Below are 24,716 nucleotides of genomic sequence, written 5' to 3' on the forward strand. Positions count from 1 at the left end.
ACTTAATTTTAAAAATTCAAAACCTCTTCAAATCTTGAAACTCTTCTCTAACTTATAACCAAAAAAAAATTCAAATGAATTGGAAATAACTTAAAAAGTCGGAAAAATGCTATTGATTTCAGTAAAATTTGAGTGTATTCAGAGGGATTTAAAGGAATTAAAAAGAATTCAACGAAATCCATCAAAATGAGAATGCAAAAATCAAGCCGAATTTAAAAACGAATCAATTGAATTTAAAATAATTAAAACAAAATTAAATGAATTCGGTAAGTTTGAAATGAGGTTAGAAATAATAAAGAGAAATGTTTTTAAAAAATTTGATGCACTGCCTAAGAAATTAAGGTGAGTTTTAAAGACTTCAAGATGAATTAGAAATTTTTTTTAAAAACCCATTGTATAGAATACAATAATTGCGTGAACTCAGAAGAATTAAAAAGAATTCAGCATAAATAGGAATTTAGGGCGAAATCCAAATGAATTGCGATAAATATTTGAAAATCTCTTGAAATCTTTGAAACAAAACAATTAAAAAGAATTGAAATTAATTAGAAATAATTTTTAAAATACCTTAAAATGATTAAAACTCTTAATTTAGAACCCTTGAAAAAATTAAAATTCAGGAAATCTTTTAAAATATCCTAAAATATAACAAATTCTTAAACATCTTTTGAAATCCCTTGCAATTTTTTAAAGCCCCTGAAAATTCCAATGAATAAAAAATATATATTTTTCAAATCCTCTCATCCTCTAAAATATTATTGAATTCCATGAAATTCTATGAGATCTGGTAATATTTCTTGAAATGCTGGAAAATTTATTAAAATCCATTGATGGCATTAAAAAAAAACCTTATAGGTGCTGCAATTAAAAATGTTTAATTATATTTCACATAATATTATTTTAAATTAAATTAATTTTATAATATTAATATTAATTTTATGCTAAAACATCTCAAACACTTATAAATTCTTTAAATTAATGAAATGAATAATTCCTTTGTATCTTTCAAAATTCCCTAAAATATTTCAAATTAAAAACATTTAAACTTGTTAAATTAGTACAAATTAATTTACCTACCAACACTTCCTACTTGGAAAGATTTGAAGCACGAGTTTATATATTCTGTACTGCCCCAAACAGTCACGTTGATAAAATCGTCAGGGGAATCACGGAAAGTGAAAGACCAAACTGCCCGTTCTCCTCCAAATCCATCTATCATTTTATTTTAAAAAATAATAATAACGGTCATATGAAATAATACCTATTATGGAAAATTGCAGACCTTGTAGAGCCTAAAATGCTTTCAAAAAAGGGAAATGAGGGCGATTCTTCCCGAGAATAGGGAAATACATTTTTTAAATAAAATTAATGCAAATACAATATTCAATTCAGTTTAGAACGATTTAAATTATTAAGCTTTTCAGCCGAAAAAGATGAATTTTCAACCACAAAGATTAATTTTGTACCAAAAAAGACGAATTTTCAACGAAATAGTTGAATTTCCCAATAAGAAAGATAAATTTTTCACCAAAAATAGAACAGTTCAATTTTCAGTTTAAAAAAATTAAAATTTAGATGAATTTTCAAAAAAAATGATAAAATTTCAAGAATAAAAAAATCTACAAAACAATTGAATGTTCAACCAAATAGTTCAATTTTCTGACAAACTGTTGATTTTTCAAGGCAAAAATACCAATTTTTTATAAGCAGTTTAATTTTTAAACAAAAAATATGTATTTCTTAAGAAAAAAGTTAATTTTCAAGAATTTGGTTAAATTTCCATCCAAGATAGTTAAACTTTTAACCAAAAAAGTTACATCCATAACCCGAACAAAATAAATTTGAAACGAAATAGTTTAATTTTAAAGCAAAATAGTTAAATTCCAAGTTTTAAAGGCAAAATTTGGTTGAAAATTGTTGAATTTTCAACCAAATAGTTGAATTTTCAACCATGATAGTTAAATTCCTCACCCAAAAAGACGAATTTTAAACAAAATTGTTGAATTTTAAACCCAATAGTTGAATTCCCTACCAAAATATTTGAATTTTAAAGTTAAGAATACAAACTTTGTCCAAAACAGTTGAATTTTCAACGCAAAAATATTAATTTACGAAACAAAAAAGGTAATTTTAAAGCAAGAAAGATTAAATTTCGATAAAAAAGCTTGAATTTTCTAGCAAAATACGACTTTTTTAATGGGAAGATTTTTCTACCCAAAAATACGAATATTCAACAAAAAAGTTGAATTTTCAAAATAAAAGTTTCAACCAAAATAGTTTAATTATTCTTTTTGGATCAATAATTAAACTATTTTGGTTGAATTTTTTTTTAAATGATGAATATTTCTATCGAACGGAAAATATGAATAAAAAAAATCATTCTCAACCAAGAAAGATGAAATTTCTATAAAAAACTTGAATTTTCAATAAAAAAATAAATCAACAAATACGAATTTTCAATCCAAAGGGAAGAGTTTTCTATCCAAGAACATGACAATTCAACGAACTAGTTGAATTTTTCACCTAAAAAGACAAATTTTCAACAAAAAAGTTAATTTTCTACCGAGAAAGATTAAATGTCTTGTAAAAAAGTTGAATTTTAAATCCAACCGGACGAATTTTCTAGCAAAAAAGATACATTGACTATCAAAAATACGAATTTTTTAATCCAAAGGCAAGATTTTTCTGTCCAAAAACACGAATATTCAAAAAAACAGTAGAATTTTCAACATAAAAATGAATTTTTAACCAAAATAGTTCAATTTTTCACCCAAAAAGACCAATTTTCATCAAAATAGTAGTTGAATTTTCAATCAAAATAAATTATCCAGAAAACAATTAAGCTTTCAGCCCGAAAATAGGAATTTTCAACGAAAAAGTTAATCTTCAAACGAAGGATGAAATTTCTATTGAAAAAGTTGAATTTTTAATCCGAACAGATGAATTTTAAATCAAAGAAGAATAATTTTCAACGAAAAAGTATATTTTCAAATCAATAGTCGCATTTTCAACCAAGAAAGATTAAATTGCAAAATTACGAATTTTCTAGCAAAAAGATAGATTTTCTAGAAAAAATACGATATTTGTAATTCAAAGGGAATATTTTTCTACCAAAAAACACGAATATTTAAAAAAAAAAGTTGAATTTTCAACAAAATTTATTTTCTTCCAAAATAGTTAAATTTTTCACCCAAAAAGGCCAATTTTCAACAAAATAGTAGTTGAATTTTCAATAAACAAATAATTATCTAGAAAAAAATTAAACTTTCAACCCGAATATAGGAATTTTTAACAAAAAAGTTAATCTTCAACCAAGAATGATGAATGTTTCTATCGAAAAAGTTAAATTTTTAATCCGAACAGATGAATTTTAAACCAAAAAAGATGAATTTTCCCGAAAAAATTTTTAATTTTCTACCGGAAATAATGAATTTTTAACAAGAAAGTTAATTTTCCACCAATAAAGATGAAATTTCTAACAAAAAAGTTGAATTTTTAATCCAAACGGATAAATTTCTAGCAAAAAAAAGGAGAATTTTCTAACAAAAATACGAAGTTTCAATCTAAAGGGAAGATTTTTCTATCCACAAAACACGAAAATTGAAGAAAATAGTTGGATTTTGAACCAAAAAAGATGAATGACCAAAAAATTTAATTTTCAACCAAAATAGTTGAAGTTTCCAGCCCAAAAAGACCAATTTAAAAAAAAAGTTAAATAATAAACCCTAAAAATGAATTTTTAACCAAAAAAGTTTATTTTCACCAAAGAAAGATGAAATTTCTATCAAAAAAGTTGACTTTTTAATCCAGAAAAAAAAACGAATTTTCCAACAGTAACAAAAATACGAATTTTCAATTCAAATTGAAGGTTTTTCTATCCGAAAACACTAATATTCAAGAAAAATGTTAATTTTTAACTTAAGAATTTAATTTTCAGCGAGAAACACCAATTTTCAACACAATAGTAGAATTTGGATCCAAAACAGATGAATTCTGTACAAAAATATCATAGTAGACATTTCGATCAAAAATATTAATTTATTTCACATTTAAGCAAGAACAAAAAACGCGAAAAAGGACAAGTTTCTTAAAACAAGGAGAATGAGGATTATTATTTAAATATTCCCTAAAAATGAATTTATCACATTTCTTTTCGTAATTATTTGCATTTTATTATATTCCAAAGCGGTAATTCTAATGAAAACATTATTTTTGCTCCTAAAATTGACTCAAATTAAAAAATATTAAGAATAAAAACATCAATTTCAAGCAGGAATAAATCGAACAAATTTGAAAAAAAAAACCGTTAAAAATTTCAGGTCTGAACCTGCACAAAATGGAGGATTCACATTTATTTAATATTAAAAATTGATGGTCATTTGTTATTTCTTTATTGTTCAGTCATTGTTATAAGCTTAGTTGACTTCTGAATTCTAGTAAATAAATTTTCATCAAAAATAAAGACGCTCTCATTCTTAAAATAATTATAAATAAATATAATTAAATTCAATCGCAAAATTATTTTATGAGCACATTGAGGTTAATGTCTTGAATAGAATAAATTTGATATACAGGGCGCTACGGTAGTAAATAAGCAACAATAGGGAGAATTCGTCTATTTTTATTAACAGATGAAGAAATATTAGTTCAATTTGCAAACTTACATCTTGGGTTCGTTGGTTCGAAGATTTTTGGATTTCCGCTGTGGATAATTATTCCAATCAGGATGGAATTTTGGGTTCCAGCTTGCAGAGAACTCAACTCTTGTCTCCAAACTCCAGCCATGTTGAGGGGTTTCGTATAATTAACTGTATAAAGAACCTTTTTTCTGCGAAAAATCTTGGAATTAAAACTTCCAAGTGTTCACTTCGAAAGCAACGTCCAAAATGATCCGCGCCAAATAATGATGCTTTAGCGCAGACGTGAATTATTTACACATGCGCAGTTTCCGTGGCGGAAATGTTCCAATTTGAATTTGAAACGATTACTGAATTTTAAAAGGATTTCAATTTAAACACTTAACAGTCTAAAATGCTTTAAAAATTGGGGAAATATTGTGATTTTTCACAGAAGTAGGATAATAAATTCTTGTAAATAAAATTAATTAATTACAATATACTTCAGATTTAAAGTCAAAATATGCAAATATGGTGTATTTTTAACAAAATAGCTTAATTTTTAACCAAAAAATATTAAATTTCAACCCAAAAAGACGAATTCTTACCAAAAAAGTTGAATTTTCAGTCAAGAAAATTTTCGACCAGAAACATAGAATTTTCGAAAAAATACATGCATTTTTAAACAAATAATGGAATTTTCTTTAGAAAAATAATAATTTCAACAAAAAATTGAATAGTAATAGATTAATTTCTAATTAAGCATTTTAAACCAAAAAAGATGAAATTTATAGCAACCGAGCTGAATTTACTTACCAAAAAGATTGATTTTTAACAAAAAAGTTGGATATTTACCCAAAAAAGGTTTTTAAGTCAATATAGATAAAAAATTCAAACAAAACGTCAAATTTTCAAGCCGAAAAAACCTATTTTTTACAAAAAATTTAATTTGAATAAAAAATATATGGATTTTCAACAAAATAGTTAAATTTTCAACCAAAAAATGAATTTTCAAACCAAAAAGATAGATTTTTAATAAAAAAGTGACATTTTCAAACAGAATATATTTTTAAGTCAATACTGAAAAACAAATTGCATCCAAAATGTTTAATTTTCAATCTAAAATACGAATTTTTTACAAAACATTCGAGTTTTATACCCGAAAATATTAATTTTTAGCAAAAAAGCTCATTTCCTATAAAATCGTTGAATTTTAAAGCCGAAAAAACATGTTTTCTATAAAAAAATTAAATTTTTAATTCAAAAATTTGAATTTTCAACAAAATACTTGAATGTTCAACTAAAAAGATAAATTTCCAACTAAAAGTTGAATGCTTAAATCATGATTAAAAATGTAAAATCAACTAATTACGAAAAATTTTCACCTAATAGTGGAATCTTCAATTAAAAATTTTCAAATTAAAAAAGAATTTTCAGTAAAGAAAAAGAATTTTTAATTTAACAATAAATGTATTTTCAAGAAAATGTTTACCCGTAAATATTATTTTTTTTGTAATAAAGTTTATTTCCTATGAAATTGTTGAATTATAAAGCAGAAAAAATCAATTTTCTACAAAAAATTTAATTTTGACCTAAAAATATGAATTTTCAAGTACAAAAAATCAATTTTTTGCTTAAAAGATAGATTTTCAACTAAAAGTAGAATTCCTAAATTTCTGTAAAAAAAAGCAAGCAAAAAGAAACGAACAAATTCATAAATTTTCGAGAAATAAACGGAATAGTTAAATTTTGGGTAAAAGATGAATTTTCAATTAAAAGAAAAATGAATTATTAATAAAATAGTTGAATTTTTAGCTAAAAAAGTAAATTTTCAATAAGACAAGAAAATTGCCACCAAGTTTTAGAGTTTTCAACTAAAAATGATAAAGCTTCGACAAAAAATGGAATGGTTAAATTTTCACAGAGAAAAATGAATTTTCAACTAAACTAAAAAAATAATTTACAAGAAAACAATTAAACTTTTACCTAAAGAAATGATTGTTTAACAAAAAATATGAATTTTAGATTAAAAAGATTAATTTTGTACTAAAAAAAGCGAATTTTCTAACAATAGTTTAATTTTCATTAAAAATATTAATTTTCAGCTATAATAACCAAAAAAATATTTTAATTCTAAATTAAAAACTGTTAACTTGCAATAAAATAAAATGAATTTTCAACAAAAAAAGGACTAGTTAAATTTTGAGTTAAAAGTTAATTATCAACAAACAACGGATTTCCAATAAAACATCTAAATTTCCAAAAAACCAAGATTTTTCTGTCAATAAATAAAAAAATTAATCAAAAATGTTAAATTTATAACCAAAAAGTACGAATTCAGTATAAACTTATTTCAGTGTTAATAGAAATTTAATTTTTATTGAAAATGTTTTTATTTTCGAATTATGGAATATCAGGTAACAATAAAAAAAATCGTTTGTTTAGTCATGTTTATTAGCTTTCTGCTGGTATTCAATTCCAATACTTAATTAATCTAGTCTTATTATTATACAATATTTCTATTAGCTGATAAAATTCTATATTAAAAGACTGAAACCCGAATAGTAAATTTCACATTATTAATTAATATAACTGATTAATAATACCGATAAAAATTAAAAAATTCTTTTCCCAAAAGAAGAAAAAATCAGGTTTCAGTCTTTTCAATCACAAATATTTATTTGATCGACGAAGCGGCTGTTGGTAACTCACTCTTAATTACAAATATTAAAATAGCAGCACCATCAGAAGTATAAAAACGTTTTTTTTTTTTTTTTTTTTATAAACGTCTTTTAAAATGCACACAAATTTGGATTGAATTATCACCTCCAACTGCCATTTACATACATCTAATAGTGTTTCGATCCGAGTTTTTCAGCAGTTTTGCTAAATCTAAAAAATATTAAACTGTCGAAATTCAATTAAGGCACTTACTTTTAATTGTATATCTGCTAATTATTATTTTATAAGTTACTTTAAAAAATAATATAATACTGACATCTTCTCGTCTTAGCATCAATACCAGTAATTCCAAATATCTAAATTCCTAAATTCGTATTTCTAACTCAAGATTTTTTTTTTAATTTGAAATAAAATCAGGAACCTAAAAATTCAGAAAAGTAAAAACACCTTTTTTATAGTAGGGAAAATCAATTTTTAAAAGGACAAAGTTATATAGCAAAACTTTTCTTGACCATATTTACTGTTCGTCTATAAAAAATAAAAAAAAGTATTGAATTATCTTTATAAACTAATAATCAAATAAAAACTTCGATTGTCAATTTCTCGAATTGAAAGCAGAATCGCAGAGAAAGGATAAAAATCACTTTTACTCAGTTGTTAAGTCCTGAGCAAACTTATCTTAAGTAGAGCTTTCTATAAAAATACACTGGTTTTGTATCCAGAGTTCTTCTAACTAATCTTAGCAAATGTGTTCAAATTTTCGCACATTTTTCACAATTCTTAGGTCACGTTTATCCACCATTTGTTCATTCTTATATTTCTGCGCAATATTTTCTAAATTAAAAATAAAATCCAAGTAGTTTTTTTAGTAAAATCAGAGCTAGTCATTAATAAAAAATAATTTTTTATTGAATAGAAAAAGGAACTTTAGCTTTTTACTTATTTATTTTAGAAACGACTAGAGTTGAATTCTAATCTCGGTTTGAATCACTTTAAATTTCAAGTATAATATCAAGCAACTTGAAACATTTCTTTTAAAATAATAAAGCTTAAAGACGTATTTTTTGGTTTTCACGAGAAAAAAAATCACGAACTTAGGCTACTTTTATATTTAGGATATTAAAGAAGCTTTATATTTTTTTAATTTATCACAATGGCGTAATTTTTTGAAAAAAAAACAACTAAACAGTGAATTTTCTTAAAAAGGCTACATTTGATTTTTTCTTGTTTTTTTTTTAATTCATGGTGAAGGAGATATTCTATGAGTTTTTGCGCGCTATAGAATTTCTTTGTACAGAAAACTGTGTTTTTTCGAATATAAAATAAATTTTTCTCAATATCATTTTTTTTTATTTTCTAGTTTTAATTTTACGAAACAGTTTCGGAACATTTATGCTGTTACATATTTCGTAAAAGTGAAAATTAGAACATTGAAAATTGAAAATTAACGAAAAAAATGATACTACTGAAAATATTTAGTAACGAAATTGAAATATTTCAAAAATAAAACTCAATAAATTAGTAAATTCTTGAAATTAGTCAATTTCTGAAATTTCTATTCACAAAAATTTAAAATTCCCCAAAAAATTATATTTAAATTTAATATTTTGTATCTGTTGCAAAAATTTTTTTTGCGAATTTGAAACTTCGGTGATTTGCAATTTAGGAAATTTACGCATTTCGAAAATTGAGTAATTTCAGATATTTCAAATGAATAAATATTTCGAAAATAAAACTTAAAAAAACTAGAAAAATTCAGAAATTTAGAAACAAGAATTTCCAAAATCCTACATTTCAATTTCACTAAATTAATAAATTATTGAAATGATTAAATTGCAGAAATTTCTAATTACTAAAATATCAAATTCAAACTTTAATTGAATATTTTTTATTTGTTAAAATAATTTTTCTCAGGAATTTGAAAATTCTGTGATTTAGATTTTGGGAATTTACTCATTTCGAGAATTAACTAATTTCCAAAATTTAAAATGATCGAAAAAGGTAAAACTACAGAAAAAATTTACTAACGAAATTGAAATATTTCTAATATGAAATTTAAATAGATAAATTCAGAAATTAATAAACGAGAATTTTCAAAATTACGAAATTTAAATTTCATTAAATTAAGAAATTATTAAAATTAGTCAATTCCCGAAATTTCCAATTACTAAAATATAAAATTCAAAACAAACAAAAAAGATTAATTACATATTTTTATTTGTTAAAATAATTTTTTTATCGGGAATTTGAAACTTCTGTGATTTAGGTTTTGGGAATTTACTCATTTCAAGAATTTACTAATTCCCGAAATTTCAAATTACCGAAAAAAATTAAACTACCGAAAATATTAACTAACGAAATTGAAATATTCCTAAAGCGAAATTTAATTAAATCAGAAAAATTATGAAACCAGAATTTTCAGAATTCCGAAATTAGTAAATTCTTGAAGTGAGTCATTTCCCGAAATTTCAAATTACAAAAAAAACACAGTAAATATTTAGTAACGAAATTGAAATATTCCGAAAGGAAAATTGAATGAAACTAGAAAAATTCAGAGAAAACAGAATTTTCAAAATTCCAAAATTTCTATTCCATGAACTTAGTAGATTATTGTAAGCAGTAAATTCCCGAAATTTCTAATTACGAAAATTTCATCCCCACAAAAAAAACAATATTTAAATAAAATATTTTTCATTATAATAAAATTTTTTTCGGCAATTTTAAAATTTGGTTGATTTGAAATTTGCTTATTTCAGGAATTTATTTATTTAGAGAATTTAAAATTTCCCACAATTTTCAAAATCCCGAAATTGAAAAATATATTTTTTCACTAATTTGAAACATTGGAGACCTGGAATTTCGGAAATTCACTCATTTCGAGTATTTAATAATTTCGGAAATTTCAAATTTTGCTATTTTGTAAATTTTGAGAATTTAATAATTTTTTAAATTTTATATTTATACTTTCTTTAACTTTTACTTTCCGAATATTTCATTTTCGTTCATAAACATTTTCGGTATTTTATTTTTCATAAATTTTCTTTTCCTTTTCAGCAAAATCATAATAAATTTAAGAAAATTAATTCCCAATTTTCGAAAATTTAAGAAAATTCTAGGGAAATTCAGTTACAAATAAGTAACAAAAATATTTTAAGCTTTCTGTAACAAAAGTTTTATGCTGTTACATGAAACAGAAAATTACGAAACTTTTTTCGTAATGTAAGGCTAATTTAACAAAAAAAATTCCGTTACAATTTTGTAGTTTTATCAAAAATTTCGGATAAATTCAGTTATAAATTCCATAAATTTAAGATGCATTTACGTAAGATTATTTTAAATTTAGAAATACCAGATCTTTTAAATTTTAAATTAAAAAATTATGATTTTTTTAAATCTCTTTTGAACAATTTTACTTCTTTACTAGTTTTGCCTTTCTCCATGAAGCAAAATTAGTTTAAACGGACTAAAAAAAATCATAATTTCATGAAGTTTGTTATGTTAAATCTAAAAGATTTAAAATTAAATAATTTGAAGAAAAAAAATTATAATGCTTTAAACTACATTTTGTACATATATGATTTTAGTTAATTTAAAACAAATTTATTTTATATTATAAAAAAAAGTTTTATATATGAAGGAATAGTTAAGAAAGAACAAAACTCACAGGATACCTCCTTCATAATTACCATGAATCTAAAAAAATCGAGAAAAAGTTCAAGATTTCCTCTTCGATTTGACTTAGGGGAAACCTGTTTACAGTGGATAATCATTAATTAAGAGCACAAATAAAAGAAAAAGAAATTAATTCTAATTTTAATTTATGAGCACGTATAGTGTCTTAAATATTAATTAGATAAAATAAATTATTTTACAAATATTAATATTTTTAATCACTGATTATCCACTATTTGAAGGATCCTCCTACAAGGTGTTTATAAAAAAACTTTTCATAATTCAACTAAACATTCCAAAATTTTGATCACATATTTTACCTAGGCCGGACTATAAAGAACATTAAAAAAAATGTTAATAAAAAATATCACTGGTCATGATCACGAGCAAAGTTATTTTTTCCATCAATCTAGAGATTACAAGTAGAAAAGCTCTGATTCTAAAATAAAATTCTAAACTAAACTAAAAAAATTAAGATCCCTAAATAAAAAAAAAAGTATCAGACCGGTGTCTCTGGATTCTCCCAGTCTTCCGCATTTTGCCTTGAAAGGAGTCTCGCACCCGAGTTTTCTCGAAGGATAAGATTCATCGAATCCGAATGTTTGAACTCCAAAGACTGCTCTCCCCCTTTCGGAATACTTTTTCCCGAGGAGAGCGAAAAATCACTACTGTTATCCGGGCTAAAATCATTTCTAAAAACACTGTCGGAATTGGAATGCGCGGGGGAGGAAAGTTCCGAAACTAAGGGTGTCGACTCGTCGTCACTTTCGTCTCCTTTTTGCGGATTTTGATTTGACGAGCCTGCAAAACGACCCTTGAGTTTGCTGAACTTTCCAAAGGTGGTGACAGGGACAGGCATGGAAATTAAGGGCAAATTCTGACCGATATTGGGATTAGAATTTCTGGATTTTTGGAATTTCTGAGGATCGTAGACGGTGTAGTTGTCGTCGATCGATTTTGACCGGAAAGCTGGCCGAGGGGATGCTGGAGGAGAAGCTAGAAGAGAAGAGGGTCTGCTGCTCGCACTTCTTGAAGAATTTCGACGATTGTAGGAACAGGTCGATTTTATACTCAATTGGGAAACTATACTTCGTTGGGAATCGGTTCGTTGTAGACTATTCGAGCCCAGCGAACTGCCTTCCGTACTCTCGAAATCGTCCTGAACTGGCACCCAGTGCAGAAGAGGGTTCGACTGTAGAATCACATATTCTGTATCCGGAGCTGATATACTCGATGTTCTTGATCTGGCGCGATCACCTAGAAAAAATGTTTTTTTCTTCTTTGACTAATTATTTTAGAGATTTATTTTTAGGGCTCACTAGCCGAGAGATCGCCTTTAGTGGTTGCCGATTTTGATGGCACTCAAATAGGTGAAAGTAGATTGAAATTCATTGGGTATTTTTTTAGCTGACAATGGACAATTTTTATGGGGTTATTCTCAAATTCTAGAATAATTCAGAAACAATTTCCCAGAAAAATTAAAATAACTCTTAGAGCCGTTTTTTATTATTTCAATGTGATTTTTTTAAGTAATTTTAAAAAAGGATTTATTTATTAAAATAAGTTATGTTTGAAGTATAAAAATGATATTTATCATTCTTTTTAACCCTCATCACTTATACCTCTGAAAAATAACATATTACTCACATGGGGTCAAATTGACCCCAGCTGAATTTTAAATGTTATCATACTGATTGTATATATGGTTTCAACTTGACAGCATTTGATGATATTTAATACATAGAAATTAGATTCTGATAGTTTTTTTTTAATAAAAATTATTTTGAGGTGTATAAAAAAATTTTCAAAATCATATTCAAATTTGAGACTGAAGTTGATGTTGGGGTCATTCTGACCCGATGTAAGTGATGAGGGTTTATATTATTTATTTATTATTTCATTATATTATTTTAAATTTATATTATTTAATAAAATTAAAAATTATTGAAGAATAAGTGTATTTTTACACAGTTATTAATGTACCAACGTATGTAAATTTATGTAAAAATATATTTATTTTACAAGATTTATATGAAAAAGCACAATTAATATCATTTTTGTACTTTAAACAGAACTTATTTATTATTTTATTTACTTTTAAAATAAGTTATGTTTAAAGTACAAAAATTATATTTATTATTCTTTTTAATCTTGTATTTGTATTTGTTGCATACATATACAAAAAATACAGATAGAAGGTTAAAGAAAGTAATGATAATTTTTTCAATAATTAAATAAAGGCTGTACGTGTACAAGAATATAATAGTACATTAAAAATTATGTAAAAATAAAAGATAAATTTTCATTTGAAAAAATTATTTACAAAAAAAATTCGAATTTCAACACATACATTTTTTAAACCGAGTCAAAGTAGAAGAAAAACTCATTTAAAAATTTTGATTCTTCAAGCCAAAAAGACGAGTTTTTCACAAAACCATTTTTTTACCAGAAAATATGAATTTTCAATAAAATACATGAAGTTTTAACTAAAAAAGGTTTTGAAGTTAATTTAAGAAAAAAATACGAATTTAAAAACAAATATATCATTTCTCAAAGAAATAGTTGAATTTTCAACTATAAAAGATCAATTTTCAAGCAACAATAGAAAAGTTGATTATTTAACAAAAAAAAACTTAAAATAAAAGATTCAACCAAGAAGATTATTTTTTTTGTACTAAAAAATACGAATTTTCAATCAATAATGGAAAAGTTGAATTTCCAGTTGAAAAAATTAGAAATTCAACAGATACATTTTTTAAACCGAGTCAATGTAGAAAAAAAACTCATCCAAAATATTGAATTTTTTACAAAACTGGTTTTCTACCAGAAAATGTGAATTTTTAATTAAATACAGGAAGTTTCAACTAAAAACGATAAATATTAGGTTAAAAAATTAATTTTGAACCAGAATTAAACGAATTTTTCAGTCAACAAAGAAAAAAATTTCATCCAACATTTTGAATTTTTAAACCAAAAAAGCGAATTATTTACCAAACGAGTTTTCTACCAGATAATATGAATTTTCAATAAAATACATGAAGTTTTAACAAAAAAAGCTAAATTTTAAGTTAAAAAAAATAATTTTTGAAACTAAAAAGTCGAATTTTTAACCAAGAAGCTAATATAGAAAAAAATTTTATCAAAAATTTTGAATTTTCAAGCCAAAAAGATGAATTTTTTACCAAACTAGTTTTTTTACCAGAAAATATGAATTTATAATATAATACATGAAGTTTCAACAAATAATTGATTTTGAAAAAAAAAACATTTTCATTTTTGAATCGAGAAAATGAATTTTCTACCAAAACAGATAAATTTTCTGTTGAAATTATGAATCTTCAACCAAAAAAGAAATTAAATTTTCAACGAAGTCGATTATTTTTATTACCAAAAATACGAATTTTCAACAAAATATATGATTTTTTAAAGAAATAGTTGAATTTTCAACACAAAATAGATTAAACTTCCAGTTATATTTACAAAAAAATAATAAAATTTCAACAGATTTATTTTCTTAAAAAAGATGATTTTTCAGCCAATAAAGAAAAAAATTGTATCCAAAATTTTGAATTTTTAAGCCAAAAAGATGAATTTTACAGATTCGTAATTTCTATTGAAATTATGAATCTTCAACATAAAAAAAATTAATTTTCAACCAAGATTATTATTTTTTTACTAAAAAATATGAAGTTTTAAGAAAATATATCATTCAACCACCAATAGAAAAGTTAAATTATCAGTTGAAAAAATTATTCACAAAACACTCAGATTTCAACAAATTAATTTTTTAAACCAAAAAAATGAATTTTTAAACAAGAAATATTTTTTAGTTAGTAAAGAAGAAAATTCCATCCAAAACTTTGAATTTTTAATTTAAAAAGACGAATTTTTTACAAACCCATTTTTTTAGCAGAAAATTAAAAGCTAAAATTAAAAAATACGAATTTTCAACCAAATACATTATTTGTCAAAGAAATAGTTAAATTTTTAATTGAAAAAGATTAATTTTCAAGCAACAATAGAAAAATAGAACAACAAATAAAATCGAATTTCAATAGGTTAAGTTTTTAAATCAAAAAGATGAATTTTCAATAAAAGAGTGGAAGTTTCAACCAAGAAAGATTTTTCAGTCGATAAAAAAAAATCAAACGAATTCATTTTAAAACAAAAAAAGACCAATTTTAAACAAAATATATTATTTTTAAAAGAAATAGTTTGATCAAAGTACCAAAGTTGTTTTTCTTTCAGCTAAGTAGTTGAATTTTTAATAAAAAAGGTGAATTCCATAGAAAAAAAAGTGATAGTTGATATTTAAATCAAAAAAGATTTTAATTTCAAACCAAAAGCAGTTAAATTTAACCAAAAAAGATCAATGTTAAACAAAAAAAGGTATGGTTAAATTCTTAGTGAAAAAATTAATTATAAATAAAAAAAATAAATTTTCATTAAAATAGTTCAGTTTTCAACCAAAGAAATAATCTTTCAACCAAAACGATCAATTTTTAACTAAGAAAATTCATTTTCTACCAAACTTTTGAACAAAAAATGGAATGATTAAATGTTTAGTTAAAAATTTTATTTTCAGCAAAAAAAAAGAGTTTTAAACAAAGCAGTTCCACTTTTAACTAAGCAGTTGAATTTTCAACCACAAAAGATGAATTCTCATCGAAAAATCTAGTCCATATTACAAAAAAAAGGATTTTTATTAACCAAAAAAGAATTAAATTCTACCATAACATATGTGCTGTTAAACCAAAAGACAAATTTTCAAAAAGAGTTGACTTTTATACCAAGACAGATTTTTTAATCATTACAGAACAAAATTTAATAAAAAACGTGGAATTTTTATTTCATTTATATTTCTTATCATTTTTAATAACAATTATTATAAATAAATGCCTAACTTTTTTTCTTCATAAAGGCAGTGTTTTTTGCGTGCAAAAAATATTAACTTCCTCGTGTATGATTCTTAGTTAAATTTAGTCAAAATTTAACGTTTATTATTTTTATAAATATTTTTTACAAGATAATTAATATTTTCTGCATATTTGCGGAAAATAATTTTACGTGAAAAAATTATGTTTGCACAAATAAATTGTCGCAATTTTGAATTTATTTAGAAAATTTGTTTATTGATAATATCTGATTAAAAAATTGTTCATTGGTAGAGAAAAAAATACGTACCTAATTGATTTTAATGGACTTTTACCTATTTGAGTTCCATCAGAATTTTCGATCCTTGTCAGTTTTATAGAAAAGTTCTATTTATCTTTTATTGTAAAATAGCTATTAAATTTTTTTAACATTATTTAAATGAAGTAATTATTTTTAAAAAATGGTAAACTACGAAGTTCCTATAAAAAAAAAGAATCGAAAGATCAAATTTGGTCAACACATTATTTAAATGTCTCATTAAAATGTTAAAAAACTGGAAAGAAAAAGATGTTGATAATAAAAAATAATAATAAAAGACGAGAGAAAAAATAAGGGATAGGATTGGGAGGTTGCCTTCTTTTTCTTTCCTATTTTTTAAAAAATTAATTTAAGAGTTTTTCAAATTTGATGACTGGATTCTTGTTTTTATTTTTTATTTTCAAGAATTTCTCAGTCAAATTTGAATTTATTTTGCAACCATTTGGAAATATTTCTGTTTTTCAAAAGATATAAAATATAACGAAATTTTTTGTACATAAAAACTTCTTAAAAAATCGAATAAATAACGTCAAAGCTTTAGAGAAAATTAAATTTATTTCTCAAATTTTTCTACTAAAAAGTAAAAACAATCAGTTAAAAACAAACTGCATGCGACAAGATATTAATAAAGAAGATTTTCAAAGAAATTTATAATTTTCAACAAAAAAAAAAAAAAACTAATATCGAGTCAAATTAAAAAATATTTTTACTAGTCACTCTAAAAATTTCTTTGAAAAGTTTCCAAGTGAAGAAAAGAAAAATTGCGTTTCAAGAATAGAGAGAGAGAGTTGAAAAGTTGAGAGAAGATTAAAAATGAAAAGAAAAGTTCTCATAAAGAAAGCAAAGTTTTGCCCCGAAATTTCGAGACCTGCCCTGACGTCCGTCTAGTGTATCAAATTTTTTAAACCTAACCGAAATAATAAGGGGCACAAATACTGTCACACTGAACACGTTAAATAAAATCATGCACAAGTCGTTTTAAAAGAAGTACTTTATTGCCACTTTTTTTTATAATATAATGATAAATTCTTTCTTTTTTTTGCGATGTAAACGCATTATACATATATACATCTGCGTACTATACAGAAAGCTGGATAAACTTTAAATAAAAAAAACCCAATAACTTGAAAAAAACTGAGCAGTGAAAACTCATTGAGCTGGATAAAAAAAAATGTTTTTCTCTTTGGTTTCGGTTTGTTAAGCACACCGATTTGTTAGAACACACATAAATACCATTTCTGGTAAATCCATACAGAAACTATGGAGAATACTGTATCAAATAAAACTAACTAAATCCAATAAAACTCTTTCGAATAAAATTCTATGGAATAAAATTAAATGGCAAAAACTGTGAAGTATCTCGGGGTATTTGATTTTCAGTTTTAAGCGTCAATCTGATTTGGTAAGGGACTGATTTATCACAGCTGAATCATCAGATGAAAAATCCGACAATTTTCCCAATTCGTTACGTACCTAAATTCTTAAGATTAAATTTCCCTTCTCTTTGCCTTTCCTTTGACTATTTGGACATTTTGTACAAATCAGACGCTCGATTTTAGCGACAAGTATACAGCAAAAGATAGAAATTGCAACGTTGTACTCATACATAATTATATTTTGTACTAACTTATCTTTACTAAGTCTCTCGGAGATCATTCGCTTCGTTCAGAAACTTTCAAATCTTTCATCGTTCATCGTGGACAGAAGTTCTGAGACTGGATTTTCGAGTGTCACTCGACTCTACCCTGCCTTTTCCCATTGCATAATTTTTCTAAAATTCAAATTATCTATATATTTACAGCTAGGAGCGTAAAAAAGAAAAATAACAGCTTGAATCTTGTTAATCGAGCACCAATCATCTCATCAAACTTCATTTTATCCAAACGTTATTTTCTTATTGTCTCAGGACTTTTGCACACGCACAGAAATCACAAATTTTCAAACGTTTCCAGTCTTTTGGAAATTAAGTCATCAATGAGAATTTTAAATTTACCATATACTAATCAGGTGTAGGTTAATATCAGCTTTCGAAATTTGGATTTTCGTGACCACATTCTTAAAATTGACGCCAACTTTCACAATTAAAAATGAGGACATAGAGAAAGAAAATAAATTAATTGAAATTTTGGCTGTGGTCACGAGAAATAAAAAAACTGAGGTATTTACATTATCTACAGTCTTTAAGGACTACTTTACATTTGAACAATTGAGGCACAGAGTATAAAGGACCGAGTCTTGGATAGTTCGCTAATGAATTGCAAAACCTTTTGAGCTGACAAGGAATTTTTTTTAGATTCATATTCCTCTTGATAATATGCTGGCAAAATGAGATTCGCTTTTCGTTAATTCTCGAGAAAAACGTCTTTTAAAAATTGAGCCTTTTAAATTTATTTAAATCAAGCAAACATTTTGCAGGGCATCTACTCAAATCCTGAAAAACAATCCTTGAGAATTCAAGGCTTTTTTTTAATTTGTAAAAGTAACTTTATAATTAACTTATTAATGGTGCAAGTTTCTAGATTCTTAATTTAGAAAGTTTAGACAAATTAGTTGAATTTTCAAGCAAAAAGGATTGATTTTCAAAAAAATTGTTTAATATTATCTAAGAAATTTTATTTCGAAAAAAAAAAATGGTTAGCATTGTATTGTTCATGAAGTTTTTTTATAATAAATAAAAAACTGATTGGATAATAGAGTATTTTTTTTTATTTTTAAACTTGAAATTCCCTGTTCCAAGTCAGAATTATAACTCTTTTCCCAAATTCCCTGTTGAAATTAAAAAAAAAAATTCCCCCTTAAACACTGTTAAATATTTTGAAATCCCAGGAATCCCACGATATCCATATGTTAATGTTAAACTTGTAATTAATTAAATTGATAATTCTCAAAATGTGTACAATAATTTTAATTCAATTCAAATTTGATTCTAAGCTCCGTAAATTGTATTAATTATTTAAATAAATGTTTAAACTATTTTCGCATATGAATTTTAAGTACGTAAAATTCAAGGCATATTTAAAAAATTAATATTTTGTTATGAAATATATCGTTATTTAAGGTAATGTTACAATTATTATAACAAATGTAAAGACTATTGGAAAAATTCTTCGATTTTAATAAAAATTCAGTGACTTTCCATGTACAACCAAATTTCAACGAAAAACATAATAGTTGATATTTCAATAAAAATAAAAGATTCGAATTTAAATTAAAAAAGATTTAAATTAAAAAACACATATACTTTTTTACCAAATAACTGATTCTGCAAGTAAAAAATATCAATTTTGAATCCACATCCGAATAGCTTAATTTTCGGATAACAAAATTAATTTTCAATTAAAAGAAAATGATTTTTCTACAAGACTGTTGAATTTTCAAGCGAAATACATGAATTCTCTACAAAACAGTTGCATATTCAACAAAATATCTTATATTTAAAGCAAAAAATATTTTAATTAAAAAAAAACCAGTTGAATATAGTCAAGAAAAGCGAATTTTCAACAAAACACATTTTTAACCAGTGATAAATTTCTATAAAAGAGACCAATTTTAAACAAATTATATAAGTTTTAATTTAAATATTTTAGAATAATGGACGTTATATTAGTCCAAATTTTGTTTGATTAATTTTTAGTTTACGTTTTTGTCGTTTCTACGATTTTTAAAAATAAATAATTGAATTTTCGAACTTAAAAAGACCAATTTTAAAAAAAATGGTGGAGTTCAATTTTAATTGAAGAGAATTAATTTTTTATTAAAGAAAAAGAAATTTGCTATAAAACAATTTAATTGCGTACTAAATAGTTGAATTTTATACCAAGTTATGAAATTTTAAAGCAAAAAAAAATTTTTAATAAAAAACAGTAAAATTTAATCAACAAAGAGGAATTTTCAACAAAATACTTGAATGCTCAGCTGAAACAGAATCATTTTCAACCAAACGTTGCATTTTTAACACACAATTGATATTCTACCAAAAATATGAATTTTCAACAAAATAAATAAATTTTCAACCATATAGTTAAATTTTCTATTAAACAGTTTAATATTCAACTAGAAAATGTATATTTTCAAAAAAAATTAAAGTTTCATCCAAAACAGATTAAGTTTTAACCAGAAAGTTGTATTTTAACCAAAAAAATTTTAATTTCTACAGAAAGTGATACAGTTTTTTTGTTTTCACGAATTTTTCAGTAAATAGTTTAACTTTTGAACTTTACACGACCAATTTTGAACAAAAAATAGTGTAGTTCAATTTTAATTGAAGAGAATTAATTCTAATTAAAAAAAAAAGAATTTCCTATAAAACAGTTGAGCTAATTGCCAAATTTTATATCAAGTTGTGCAATTTTTAAGCCAAAAAGACGAATTAAAAAAAAAAGTAGACTTCCTAATATGGAAGATATTAATTTTAATCTATAAAGGTAATTTATAAACTATCGGTTACATTTTCAAAAAAATAGTTAAATTTTCAGTTGAAATTTTTTTTTAACCACAAACAAGACGAATTTTCAACTAAAATTAAGAATCTTCAACCAAAAAAATGAACTTTTAAAAAAGTATTTCAACTTTTAACAATGCAATAGCTGATATTTCAATAAAAAGGTTTTAATAAAAAATAAAAAATAGCTGGATTTAACCAACAAAAAAAAATTTTTAACAAAATGCTTGAATGCTCAACTAAAACAGATTAATTTTCAACCAAACGTTCCATTTTTAATCCAAAAAATTGATATTCTAGAAAAAAATACGAATTTTTACGAAAATACATTATTTTCCTACCTAATTGATTAATTTTCTAGCCCAAAATATAATTATCGTATAAAACAGTTGAATTTTAATTTTAAAAATTAATAGTAAGCTTTCCAAACGAGAAAAATAAACTTTCAGTCAAAAATAGTTTAATTTTTTTGATTGGTTTCTATTAATTTAGTTCGCATTTAAACGCAAAATTAAAAAAATATATATATTTTAAAAAAGGTTGTGACACTATTAAAAAAATTGTACAGTTGATATTTCAATCAAAAAGAGTTTAATTTAAAATTTAAAACAGTTGGATCTATCCAACAAAGAGGAATTTTCAATAAAATACATTAACTTTCTAACAAATTGATTAATTTTCTAGCCTAAAATATGAATAATCTATAAAACAGTTGAATTAAAAATGATGTAAAGTTTCCTAATAAAAAAATTTCCTAATAAAAAAATTTAATAGTGGATTGTTCAACCGAGAAGAATGAACTTTCAGCCAAAAATATTTTGATTTTTCTCATTCCGTTATATTAATTCACTTCGCATTTAAGCGAAAAAAAAACTTTAAAAAAGGGTAAAGATTTTTAAAAAGGTTAAGACACTATTTTTTAAAAATTTGTAACACTACTTACACTATTTTTAATATATGAATTTATTTTTGACAAACGGTTGCAAATGCAATAAAAAAATGGAATAAAAAAAAAATCGATGAAAATGCCGACCGAAGGAATCGAAACCAGACTTACCGGCTCTCGCATCGCGGTCCAAACGAGCCTCGATTTTTTAAAAATCGGTTTTTTTTTCTATCGAGAACGGATGAAAAGCGCATCATATTACTTCAGCATATTGCAAGTTTTGTAATTACCTATTACCTGGAGGAGTATGAATCCAGAAAAAAAATTCTGCAGGGTCTCTAGGCTCCCCTTGCGAGCAGCAGGTTCGGCGTTTTAGGAAATTAGTTTAGAATGGAATGTCTGTCGCGCAAAAACACATGCAACTTTTATGAGGTGGTCAGATGGTGCAGAGCGTGGTTTTGCATTTAGAGATTTGTGCCGTACTCGATGACGGAGTCAGGGCTTTGGTCCGACGTCGGTGGTTCTTGGACTATGACCAGAGGCAGTGTAAGCGGAAGAGAAGTAGGCTCACCTGGATGTGAGTCCGTGGGCGCTGGATTGGGCGATGGCACATCTAGAACGTCCTCGCAAGCTTCTTCATTTAATGTTTGAAGCGCGCCACAAATCATTTGCTCCTCTAATGTTACCTGCAAACCGGACGAATTAATTCACAAATAAAATATCTACATTCAAATTTACCATATTAAAAATAGAGGGTTTGCCATTTTAATGAAAGAAAAACGTTCGCAAACATTTTTCCCGGTTAACGCTCTAAGCCTAGACTTCAATATCACTGGTTCAGATTAACGAATTGGGATTTTTTATTTCTTAAACTATAGCTGAAAGTTTCACAAAAATGAATATTATAAAATTAATTAGATGAATTCAACATATTACTATAAATATTTTCACAAAACTGAAACAACTATATAGCGAGCCGAAAATATCGTCTGGGTATAATACACCCAGTCTAGGCTGTGAAGGTTAATGATATTTAAAAAATGTAACACTAAATCTAAAAATTGTTCTACCCGAAGTGATAAAAACTGAACTGCAAATGAAAGCACTCAAAGTGAAATTCTTGAATTTTCAACTTTTAAAATTGAAGTTTAAAAGTTGTTCACGGTGTTCAAGAATGAGATTTAAATCAAATTTTCGGGTACTGTAAATTTTATTGTCTCTATCATTTCTAGGACATATTTCAACAAGATTTATATCGAATTTGAAATAATCGTTAAAGCACTTTTTTATAAATTACAAAAAAAAACAACTATTTTTTTCATAAATTTGTGAAATTATGATTTTTTAACGTTTATTAATCCGCATATTTACCGTTTTTGCTTCAATTTAATAATCTACTAAAAATAAACATCTAAAATAATAATAATTTAATAAAATAAAATCAAGAAGTAAAAGACAAATACGCTATAAATACTGTGTACACTAAATTATGTCGTTATTCGATGAAGTCAAATTAAGTTTGAACCGTCCTATAACGCCGAAAATTCATGCTGTTTTTTTTCACGTGGTTCATTTGTGTGAAATAACTTGTAAAGGATTGGGATTTTACAGTGAACAAGCAATAGAGTCAATGTTCAATCAAAAATGTTGTGAAAATTAAATTTTTTTTATATATTCTAAACCTTAAAACATAAAAAAATACACAAAATAATTTTCACGCATCAAATAACATATTGTTTATGGTGCATACTTATTTTTAAAATATGTTGGGTTGTTAGTGTATTTTGTCAGAAGAGTATATATGCGGATTAATAAACGTTAAAAAATCATAATTTCACAAATTCCTGAAAGAAAAAATCTTTCTTCTTTTAATTTATAAAAAAGTGCTCTAACGATTATTTTAAATTTGATATAAATCTTGTTGAAATATGTACAAGAAACGATTTAGACGTATAAAATGGAAGATACTAACACTTTTAAACTAAACAATTTTAAATTAAATGCAGTTAAACTGACAAATTGAAAATTTTAAACTTTTCAGAAAATTTTAGAGTTCAGAGTTCTAATTCCAGATCAGAATTAATTAGAAATTAAAAATTTATCTGCTTGAATTCGAAATATTAATTGCTTTCGAAAAGTTCCCTGTTCAAATCCAGAATTTTAATTCTTTTCGAAAATTCTCCTTTTCAGCCCATTTCAAAATTAGATTTTTTAGGTCATATTCTCTGTTCCAATTCATAATAAAATTTTTTTTCCCGAAAAAAAGCTCGCTTCAACTCGGAATAATAATTATGTTTGAAAAATTCCAAATCCGGCTCAGAATTGGTTAAAAATTGAACACTTCCAGTTGAAATCCTGAATTTTAATTCTTTAAGAAAATTCTTCATTTCAACTCAGAAATAAAATTCTTTTGAAAAATTCTCTGCTCAAATCAAGAATTTTAATTCTTTTCGAAAATTCTACTTTTCAACCCATTGTGAAAATTAGATTTTTTTGATAAATTTTTGACTTCCAAATTAAATTTTGTTAAATATTCACAGTTGATAAACTACAAATTTTTTTATCCAAAATCTTCGATATTAAACGCTTCTAACCTTTAATTGTTTAAGTCTTTAAAATTGTATTTTAAAATTCTTTTAATTAAAATGTACGCTTAAAAATTAAAAATCTAAAATGGAAATTTTTTAAACTGAAATATTTTCGAATTACGCATTCTAAACTAAATGATATAATTGAAAAAGATCACAATAAACGAATTATTAAAAAAAAAAACGGTTAAAATCAAAGTTGGAAGAATATTTTTTTCTGAAAATTTATAAAATTTCCTCTTAAAAAATAAATTTAGGTCATTTCCCGGAGTTTTCCGGTCTCATAAGTCCTTTCCGAGGCTATTTTGTAGTTTATATTATTCATTGTTTAGATTATTCGCCCAACTAACACCTTTATGCAATAAGTTTATTTTCTGAGTTGAAGTCATGTCAAAGTTAAGTATCAAATCGTCATATGGTGGAGATTGTAGTTCTAACGTCAGTCCCACCAAAAACTTCAGTTAATAAGGGGGGGTTGGGAGAGGGGGGAGGTAGAACTGGAACCGAAAGAGTCGTTTTGGGTTTGTAAGGCATGCGCACACGGAAAATCTAAAGGTCACGTTTCAGGCGACGAATGGAGACTGGGTGTTTGGAATGCTAGGGGAGTAAATGATCTCAAGGTAAAAGAATTGCGTGAA

The 24,716-nt window shown here is 24.8% G+C and overlaps 2 protein-coding genes across 4 annotated transcripts in view; both read right to left on the reverse strand.

Moving 5' to 3' along the window:
- LOC117175086 (meiosis-specific with OB domain-containing protein) overlaps positions 1-4,836 on the reverse strand; it is a 30,688-nt gene extending 25,852 nt beyond the window's left edge. Inside the window, exons 1-2 of the mRNA XM_033364630.1 lie at positions 4,665-4,836; positions 1,078-1,212 (exon numbers count right to left, since the gene is read on the reverse strand). Of these exons, the coding sequence (XP_033220521.1) occupies positions 1,078-1,212; positions 4,665-4,785 (256 nt within the window). The 5' untranslated portion in view covers positions 4,786-4,836. The remainder of the gene's footprint in view (positions 1-1,077; positions 1,213-4,664) is intronic.
- A 5,889-nt stretch (positions 4,837-10,725) lies between these two features.
- Positions 10,726-24,716, reverse strand: part of LOC117174307 (kinase D-interacting substrate of 220 kDa) — a 181,324-nt gene continuing 167,333 nt past the window's right edge. For all 3 annotated transcript variants that reach the window (XM_033363292.1, XM_033363291.1, XM_033363290.1), the window contains 2 exons: positions 22,062-22,176; positions 10,726-12,227 (listed from right to left, as the gene is read on the reverse strand). In XM_033363292.1, coding sequence (XP_033219183.1) covers positions 11,470-12,227; positions 22,062-22,176 — 873 coding nt within the window. In that variant the 3' untranslated portion in view covers positions 10,726-11,469. The remainder of the gene's footprint in view (positions 12,228-22,061; positions 22,177-24,716) is intronic.

Source organism: Belonocnema kinseyi, chromosome 6 (assembly GCF_010883055.1).
Source record: "Belonocnema kinseyi isolate 2016_QV_RU_SX_M_011 chromosome 6, B_treatae_v1, whole genome shotgun sequence".
NCBI classification, from domain to species: domain Eukaryota; kingdom Metazoa; phylum Arthropoda; class Insecta; order Hymenoptera; family Cynipidae; genus Belonocnema; species Belonocnema kinseyi.